This window comes from Heliangelus exortis, chromosome 31, assembly GCF_036169615.1.
Source record: "Heliangelus exortis chromosome 31, bHelExo1.hap1, whole genome shotgun sequence".
Taxonomy (NCBI): Eukaryota; Metazoa; Chordata; class Aves; order Apodiformes; family Trochilidae; genus Heliangelus; species Heliangelus exortis.
Window position 1 is genome coordinate 1,895,871 of NC_092452.1, and position 9,337 is coordinate 1,905,207.

Below are 9,337 nucleotides of genomic sequence, written 5' to 3' on the forward strand. Positions count from 1 at the left end.
AAAAAAAAAAAAAAAAAAAAAAAAAAAAAGAAAAAGAAAAAAGCAGGAGAGAGGGAAAAAAAAGGAAGGGACGGTGCTCTTTGCAGTGCCTCCTGGGAAAGTTAAATCATCCCTCTCTTTTCTGAAATGCTTTGGGAGGAGCAGGAAGAAAAAGAGGTGTCATCTAAGGAAGAAGATTGTTAATGAATCTGCTCGTTATGGGGAAAGTCAGAGAGAGGAGGCAGAGGAGGCAAACCCTTCAAGCTGTGACAATCTGAGCAGTAGAAACTCAGTAGAAACTCAGTAGAAACTCAGTAGAAACTCAGTAGAAACTCCACACTGTGCTGAGCACCTGCTGGGGAAGCTTGCTAGATGTGTCTTTGAAAACATAAACTGGCAGGGGGATGTACCTGGTGCTAATAAATGTGGAAATGGGCTCGGTGACAAATATTGCTACTAGTGGGCAGAGAAACCACCCTGCATCATCTCACTGGAAGGAACTGCAGGTCTGTGTTGCCCCCATGGCTGGGCCACCTCCCCAGCCAGTGGCCTTAGGGGACAACACACTGATCTCTGACAACCCCGAAGTTCCCCACCACGCCGTTGTTGCACCCCACGACCTCGGGGCTGTTTGCCACGACAACGGGAGAACCCCCCAGCTGCCGGATGACACAACCTTGGTTCCCAAAGCTGACCACCCCCCCGGTTTGGCAAGCTGCCATCCTGGCATTCAAGCCCCCGTTCCCCGTGCTGATGACGGCGCGGGTTGGGTACCCCCCGCTCCGGGAGCTGAATCCCCCGTTTTTGCAGTTGAGCCCTCCGGTTTGGCAATAAACCTCTGGCACACACTGCTTGGCCACCGAGCTGATGACTCTCTTGGGATGGATCCCAGCGCTCCGGGAGCTGAAGCCTCCGTTCTGGGAGCTGTGGCGTCCGGAACGTCTCCCCACGGAGGTGAAGCCACAGGCGGCCCCGTTGGCGGCCATCAGCCCGCAGTCGTCGGGGAGGTTGTAGCCACTGCTGACCACAGCTGCAAAGACAGCCCAGGGGATTGGTTATTTAGAGAGGAAAACCGGGAGGCTCTCCCAAGGCAAGTTGTTTCATGAGCAACAGAACCAACCGAACCTGATTTCCTCTAGGTTTGTCCAAGGTATCCGAGCCCCCGCTCCCCCCAGCGCCTCCCCCGTGTCCCAGCACATCCCCTCTCAGGTCCTCCCCGTTCCCACGTGGCTCACGTTCTGTCCCAGTTCAGAGCACTTTGCCAGCAGCTCACTGTTGCCTCCAAGAGTAGGAAAGGGTCATGAGTTTGACCTTACCCCCTGCTATCCAAAAGCTGAGTTTTTTGAAACTGGGAATTTCTGAACCTTCAACATCAGCCTCAGCTGACACGGGAAAAAGGGACATTGGCAGGGGGAGCTGGGGCAGACAGATCATGCTACTGCATAACCTGCCTGTCCTAAAAGGAAAAACCCTCATGGCTGAAAATCTTCAGGTTACTTACACACGCTCACGGGGTTCCCCACACATATCCTGTAAGGTGAAAGAAGAGAAATCCAGGTTATCCCATTAACCAGTTGCAGGCACATCTAGAAACCTGGTGTTACTCATAACTTCCAGCCATGCATCCAGCTCACTTAATCCCTTGTTGTAACATGTCTGACTATCCCTAGGACAGGGAACTGTTTTTCTTGGCACAAGGGCAGCTGGCATGGCCTCCAGCCATCAATCCAGCCCCAGTTTCTGTGAGCCTGGGAGGATTTGGGAGCTGCAAAATTCACTTGGGAGCTGGAATCGTTCTGGCCTCTAATTGACAGGAGGAAAGGTCTCTGCCACTCACCTGCTCTCTTCACCTTCCAGGAGGGTCTTGTATGTTGCAATCTCAATATCCAGGGCCAGTTTGACATTCAGCAGCTCCTGGTAATCCCTCAGCATGCAAGCCAGCTCATCCTTGGCCTTCTGGAGGGCGTTCTGCAGCTCAATGTGCTTCTCCCGGGCATCTTTCAGGGCACAGTCCCCACGCTGCTCAACGTCACAAATGGAGGTTTGCAGGCAGGAGACCTGTCAGAGGAGAGGATAACAATGCAGATATTATTCCAGACTTTGTTTCCAAAATCCCAGACATTCTGATTTTGGATTAATTTGCTCTTCCAAATGCAAACAAACACAAAAACCAACCCACCAGCATCTCTTTTCTCTCTCCACTTTTCCAATGTACCCTTTCCAACTACGGCCTAGAGCAGGTCTTAGCTCTACTAGAGGCCAATACATCCTCATTCCCTGTATCCAAGCTTCCTCCAAGACATTTTCCTTTCTGGCCTCTCCTACCTGCTTCTTCACATTCTCCAGTTCACACTGCAGCTTCTGTATCATCCGGGTAAGCTCTGAGATCTCACACTTGTTGCTTTGCAGGTCATCACAATATTTGCCTCTCTTATCCTGGAGCTCCTGAAACTGGAATCAAGAAGAAACAAGACCGGAGTCATTTCTGACCTAGCAGCCTCTCGAGTGACCAGACACACACTGAGGCTGCTTCTTACTCACCCTGGTTTGGTAGAAAGCATCAACTTCTTCTTTGCTCTTCTGAGCTATTTCTTGGTACCAGCATTCAACATTCTTGATGATGCTTTCCATGTCCAGGTCTCTGTTGTTGTCCATTTTCACGATGACCGAAGTGTCACAGAGCTGCCGATCCACCTGAGCCCGTTCCTGCAGGTTTGGGAATGGCTTAGTCAGCTTTCAGCCATCCTCAGACTTTGCAAGGAAGGAAAAGCTGGGATGAGGAGCCCCGTTGCTCAGCTCATGGCTATAACAAGTCAAGAAATGTCCCTCAGCTTGGCTCAGCAGAAAATCTTCCCTGCTGGATGGGTTGCCACATGCCAGCTCCTGACCTAGATGCTGACCTGCAGCAATTCTGTCCACATCAAGGGCAAGGAAGTTGAGTGACTTAACCCTTGGTATCCTGTCATCTTCAGCTGCCTGACTGATGTTAATGACAGGATTAAGCTGGGAGTTTCTTTAGCTCTAATCAGACAGCTGCAAGCCAGAGCAACAAGACAGACACATCTCTTTTCTTGGGGGTAGATTTGGGCACAGCCAATGCATCCCTGCAGCTGCCTTAGGAGAGGGGGAACCACCCTATTTCCAGCATAATCATGTAAATATAATATCAGCCCTGCACTTCAACACTTCCAAGTATTCAGGGCTGGGGATGAGACATGTCCAAGAGGGGTTTCAAGCCATATAAAATATGGAGCACCTCGAGATGAAGCCAGCACCGCCTGGGATGGCCCAGGGACACCCACCTCCTCAAACACACATTTCAGCAGCTCCAGCTGCCTTCGTAACAGATCCACCTTCACCTCCAGCTCTTCCTTGTTCAAAAAGATGCAGTCTGCATCCTGAAAGAGAGGAGAGACGTTCCAGCCCAATCTTGCTGAAAACATCGGAGAAACACGGAGAAGACAGAGGCAGTGCCAATAAAACAGAAACAAGTTTCAGCAAGAGTTCAAGAGCAGAAAGGTGTGAGAGGGTGAGTCAAGATTCCCTGGTGTCTCCTAAAGGAAAACAAAACCCATTCCAATGTGACTTACAGGAATTAGTTTATTTATTACTTAGGACCTATCTACAAACTCAGAATTGACTAATGGGTATTTAAACATAATTTTTTAATATCGTTCAAATGATTTCTACTTTTCTGTCTCCAAGATGTGGAGAGACTGTCAGAGAACAAACAATGTCTTAGACACAGTGTGACCTCTCCCACCCTGTCCTCCATCCACAAATACACCCTCCCATTACACTGAAGAATGTGCTTGGGGTAACAAAAGTATTGCTGTAGTACTGATGATGTAAGCTTTGAGGATACATTCTTTTTCCTTTCAACTTACATTTGCCTCTTTTTCTGACCCCGTGCCTCTTTCCAGGCATCCCTCCTTCTGCTCATTATTATTATTATTATATTATTACAGCTTTTGCAGGCACCTGCCAATAACACACTGTGCCAGGCAAGCTTTACACCAAATAGAGCTGTTGTAGGTATAATGTTTCGTGTGCTTTGGGTTTCTCACCTTTTTGAGTGCCACAAACTCGTTCTCCACCGTGGTCCTCCTGTTGATTTCCTCTTCGTATCTGTCGGAAAAGGAAAAGAAAAGGTCTGAGCCGAGCAGCACTGCCAGACAGAGGCATTAACCACCAGGTACAAATAACAACCTTCACCTGCTCAGAGACTGCCACCAGGCACTGGAGGATCAGTGTCTGGAGACCAAACATTAGAGCATCCCAAGATCAGAGGCTTCTTCATCAACAGTGTCATTAACAATGCAAAGAGTTTGCAGCAGCGAGACAGAAGAATGTGACATCCCCAAAGGGGATGTGCCACATGTCTGGGAGCTGAGACAAACCCGGGAAGAAGTGAAATGCCAAGGTCCTTACTTGCACTTGAACTCCTCCACCAGCTGGCTCGTGGCACACTCCTCACTGCCCAGCTTTTGCTTTTCACAGAGCAAGCAGTCCAGGCGCTTCCGCAGGTCGCAGATGTAATTCTCAAAGTACAGTTCAAGGTTTTTCCCTTTCTTGGGGAGGACGTATTGCTGCAGCAGGCCCCACTTGGTCTCCAGCACTTTGTTCTGCTGCTCCAGGAATCGGACCTGCAGGCCAAAAAAAAATGGCAGTTTTTCCCAATAAATAGCTGGATGCGATGACCTGAGACCTGGTTTAACTCTCTGCTCTCTCTGCAAAACTGCAGGTGTAAGAATAAGGTTTTGGGGAAGTGAGAGGTGCCATGACATAATGGTCATAAAATAATCTGCCCTTTTGTATAAATGTAGAAGTCACATGTCTACATTATTTAGAAACCTAAAAGTCACAGGTTTAAATCTGCCTTCCTCACCAATGAATAGAAGCAAAACTCCTCTGATATATTTTAGGATGAGATTGAGACCTCAGAGCGTGGAACCTCTTTGTCTCTGATTTTCCAGCAAAGGGATCCTGAGGTGAGAGCTCAGATTTTGATCTTCATCCTCTAGGTGCCTGAACCAGGATTAATTTCCTCTGCTTTCAGAACGGTTTTGGAGCAGTTGCTGCATTTCAAGACCAAGCAGGGAAAAGAGTCAAAGGAAGGACAGAAAGATGAGCCCATCAGGGCTGCAACTTCTATCTGAGCTACAACCAGCCTTGAATGGAGGCCAACGAGAGAGGAGACACCTCCAAGGGAGCCCATTGCTACCATGGCCATGGCACAAACAACATCAAGCACCAGGACTGTGGCTGAACCGAGCCCTTCCCCAGCACTGGGGATCTCACTCAGAACCAACTACACCTGAGGGACTGAGGACCCTTGTGTGGACCCAGCTCAGGACCTCGTGGCATGAGCTGGGTGAGGGTTTCGGTTGTGCCCTCGGAGCTGTGTAAGCAGCTGGGACTCACCTTGTCGATGAAGCAGGCGAATTGGGTGTTGAGGGTCTTGATCTGTTCTTTCTCCTGGCAGCGTATTTCATGTTCCAGGGGGTCCACCCCAACGCAGAGGGGCTTCAGAAGCCTCTCATCAATGCAGATACCCTGGATGCCATCGGGCTTGCGTTCGGGGTAGCCTCTCACGATACTGTATCCCCTGGGACCACAAACGCCAACTCTGGCTCCAACGTTACCGTAGCCCACGCCGCCGAAGCCGAGGTCTCCAAAACACCCAGTCCCACAGGCCCCGTTGACGTAGGAAAATCTCCTGCTCCCCCCCAGGTTGCAGACACTCCTGCTGCTGTAGGCACCAGCTCCACAGCGGGCGGGCTGGCAGGCAGAGGCAGCAAAGCTTCGACCACAAATCTCCGAAGCCGAACTGAAGCCTCTTCGTCCCAGGACGGATCTCACCGTAGGCGCCTGTCTGCTCATCGTGGCTTCTTTGAAGGTGGAATATGAAAGTTTAGGGGAAGTTCTTCTGCAGGAGAGGAACAGGGATCCCACTGAGGTGACACGGTGATGCTATCCCTTATATACATTTGGGGAGCTGGCCTTGATAGGATCAGGACGTTAATTTAAAGCGCTTAAGGGTTTGGTTTGCCTGGCAGCAATAAATGCTCCTCAAAATGCAAACCAGCCCTGCAAATACTAACTACTGAGGAAATAAAAAGGAATCTAAAAGTGCTCTGTTTGCAAGTTGGCTTAGAATATATTAAAGTTTGAAGTGTTCCCCTAACTTACGCTAATTATAGTTTAGCAAACATTTTTGAAGAAACTCTTTGTGATTTGTTTGCAGTGTGTTGTTTGGGGTTTTGTGTCTCATGGGTTTTGTGTATGATGGCATGTTTTGCAGACTTGCATTTTGTGGGGGTAATTTCACAATCTTTCCTTTTTTCTCTCACCGGGCTTGTTTTGGGTGCGGAAAAAGTAATAATAATAATAATAAAAAATTAAAAAAAAAAAAAATAAAAAAATAAAAAAAAAGGACAGTGATGGAAAAAAACCCATGGAAGTTATGTTGTGATGAATGGATCGTTTCTGTGCCAGAAACACCAACACATTCAGGGGGTTCTGGGTCTGCATTCATGTGTAGGGACTCATAATGCCCCCCATGCAGCATTTCACACTGACTCTCTCTTACCACATGAAAGACCACCAAAAGCAGATTTTACCCAGGAACTGAGGCATATTTCATGGTTTTTGCTAGGTTTTAAGTTCCGTGCAGTCAGTGAGGTTTCTACTGGAGCGATGCTGCAAATTCTGATCTTGAAGTTTATTTAGTACAATGAAATTTTTGGCCCTTGCTACTCCCAAGCTGGGTGGCCAAGACCTCTTTGATTCATCTTCTGGTAGTCTCTACAGAGGACAAAAAAGGAACAGTAGCAGAGTTCAGTCTGGTTACAGCCACATCACTCAAGAAGCAACAGCTGAAGGTTGGGTGACTTTGCCAGCCATGTCCTTGACACTCGGTGGAGATAACACCTCCAGGGGAGACAACAGCCCCTGGGTCCATGCTCAGGGGAACTGACATGATTCACTTCGTGTCTTTCTCCACCAACAGAGGAAGTCTTAATGAGTAGATTAGACCGGACACCAGAGATGGCTTTGACTCACATTGCTGAGATGAATCTCTCCTAATCACCAGCCCAAGGAGCTGAGACGGTGAACCCGTCTCCCAACCTTCTCTAAACTGACATTTGGAAAGTCAAAACAATAGAGCTCTTTCAGCTCTTTGAGACTAAAGTGTTTGGGAGAAAAAGAGACATCATGGTGCAAACAGCTAAATGCCCTCAGCCCTTCCTAACTGAAAGGCAGCGAAGCTTGAGGAACCTTGAAGAAGTCTGCACGTTATAGACTCAGTAGCTGGAGACACCCAGTAGCTGTGCTCCTTCATCCTCATTAAACCACCCCAAAAACATTTTCCAAGAGCTAGGAACAGGCAGAGCAAATCACCAAAAAAATGCTAAACCTCCTTAAAATGTTACACCTTCTAATATGAAGTTGGGAAAAAGAAGACTTGCACCCCGAAACCATAGGACGTGACTGCAGCAGGGAGTTTCAGGAGGCTATTAATTGGGAATGTAATTACAACCTGGGTGAGTTTGAGGGGCTGGTGGTACAAATTAGTTGTGTAAACTTGTACTTCTGGCCTATACAGGTGGGATAATTCAATGTATTTGCAGCATGACTTTCAGATTACACCTTTGTTGATAGTATTTCAGGCTCCCAGTTTACACTGGGTTGCCAGCACGGTTGGCAGAATCAGGTAAAACAACCATTAGGGACTTCAAACCAAAGCTTGTAGCTTCCCAGAGCCTTCCAGTTCTAAACAAAGATTTATCAGGAGTGAAATGCAGCTTTGAACCCAAAGAGGACAGAAGATGATTCGTAGGAGCTCTGTGGGGGAAAACTGCACCAGACCTCAGCGTGAGGGCTCCCTGCCCTGCACCCCTTTACAGACACCCTGGGAGCCACCAGGAACCTATCACAGGCTGCAATCATCCACCTGTGAACCAGCTTCAAAACCCCTTGCCAGAGCCACTGTCTTCATGAAAGGTGAGAGCATCAACTTTGGGTGGAAGTTGCCCATTTTTGGGTGATATTTCCACATCTGCCAAATCCCTGATGCTGCTGGAGAATCCCAGTGAGGAAGCAGCTGTGCAGAAGCTGTTTGGGTGTCAAGGCACCATCCAGTGCCACCCCCCTGCCATGGGGACACCTCCCCCAGCCCAGGGGGATCCAGGCCCCATCCCAACTTTCAACACCTCCAGGGATGGGGCAGCCACAGCTTCTGGGGACACCCATGGGCTCAGCACCCTCCTAGTGAAGAACTTCCAAAGGTCTACTCTAAATCTTCCCTCTTCCAGCTTGACAGTGATTGTTGGTGCCCCACATTCTCAAGAATCAAAAATTTATTATTTTAAGTTCGGTCAAGGGGAAGTTCTCTACAACAAAAGCTGCATCTTTTTGACTAAAGAAACAAAAACAAAAACAAAACAAAAAATAGGAGGGGGAAGACTGAGGAAACAAGACAGGAAAATATTTTGATGAAGGGTTGAATGATTCATTTTGACGACTTGCAATCTCTCCCTTTGTCAGCATTCTTCTCCCTGAATGTGGTGCTGAAAATGGAATTCATTAGCAGAACATGTGAAGTTCAGTAATTTGGTTGTTGCCTCTGGAGATGAATCCCAACGAGCACTTTGAATGTGTTTTATGCGATAGTCTCAAAGAGCCATGCTCCATCTCTGTAATTATCCCCAGCCAGAGAAAACTCATTGCATTCAGACAGGACAATGGCAATAACCTGCCTGTGCTAACAGCATTTGTTGGATCTAAGGCTGGGTCAGAACAATTTTATGCACAGAATTTCAGGGATTGTATCGACTCCTGTTTGTGTCCTTCAGGAGTTGCTGAAGAACTGATCTGATTAGTGCAGCCTTGCTCCCTCATCAGCCAAAGTTGTCCAAGGGAATTCAAGCTGGGAATGTGTTTTTTCCTCTCCTTAACCTCCCTCTGCTCCACATTAGAAGCTGAGGATGGGATTTTCAAAGGAAGTTCCTCATAAAATTCATCAAATTTTATGGGTGCACTTCCCTCCCTGCTTCAGCCATCAAACTACCCATGTATTCTAATTTCATCTTTGAGGCTCTCTCCCTGGCTAATAGGAAGAGATAGGCATCTCCAGACAATGATTCACTGCATCCTAAAATAGGCAGTGAAGACAGGTGGGAGGAATCCACCTCTGGAGGTACTTACCTCTCTTCTTATTGACTACCAGAGGCAGTCTAGACAACCAGACAACCAGACCAGGCGCCCCACTTCTGGACAGTTAAAGTCAGGTGAAATTAGTCCCACCCTTTGGGCTCCAAATTTCTTTAGCCCCTTTGAAGTCCTAATGAGAGCA

The 9,337-nt window shown here is 47.9% G+C and overlaps 1 protein-coding gene across 1 annotated transcript; it reads right to left on the reverse strand.

The window, feature by feature from the left end:
- Positions 1-297: 297 nt before the first annotated feature.
- On the reverse strand, positions 298-5,946 carry LOC139788950 (keratin, type II cytoskeletal 4-like). Its single transcript, XM_071729341.1, has 9 exons — positions 5,404-5,946; positions 4,411-4,625; positions 4,047-4,107; positions 3,282-3,377; positions 2,521-2,685; positions 2,305-2,430; positions 1,817-2,037; positions 1,481-1,509; positions 298-1,009 (listed from the first exon to the last, which is right to left on the reverse strand). Exons 1-9 carry the CDS (start codon positions 5,860-5,862, stop codon positions 531-533), a joined length of 1,851 nt encoding a protein of 616 aa, XP_071585442.1. The 5' UTR covers positions 5,863-5,946; the 3' UTR covers positions 298-530.
- Between the last annotated feature and the right edge of the window lie 3,391 nt (positions 5,947-9,337).

What these genes read in the sequence shown, in the direction of transcription:
- LOC139788950 (XM_071729341.1), bottom strand. Translation starts at nt 5,862, where the DNA reads ATGAGCAGACAGGCGCCTACGGTGAGATCCGTCCTGGGACGAAGAGGC. An exon ending in GTGGAGGAGTTCAAGTGCAA is followed by an intron (nt 4,108 to 4,410) that starts GTAAGGACCTTG and finishes CTTTTCCGACAG; the next exon opens with ATACGAAGAGGAAATCAACA. An exon ending in ATGCTTTCTACCAAACCAGG is followed by an intron (nt 2,431 to 2,520) that starts GTGAGTAAGAAG and finishes TCTTGATTCCAG; the next exon opens with TTTCAGGAGCTCCAGGATAA.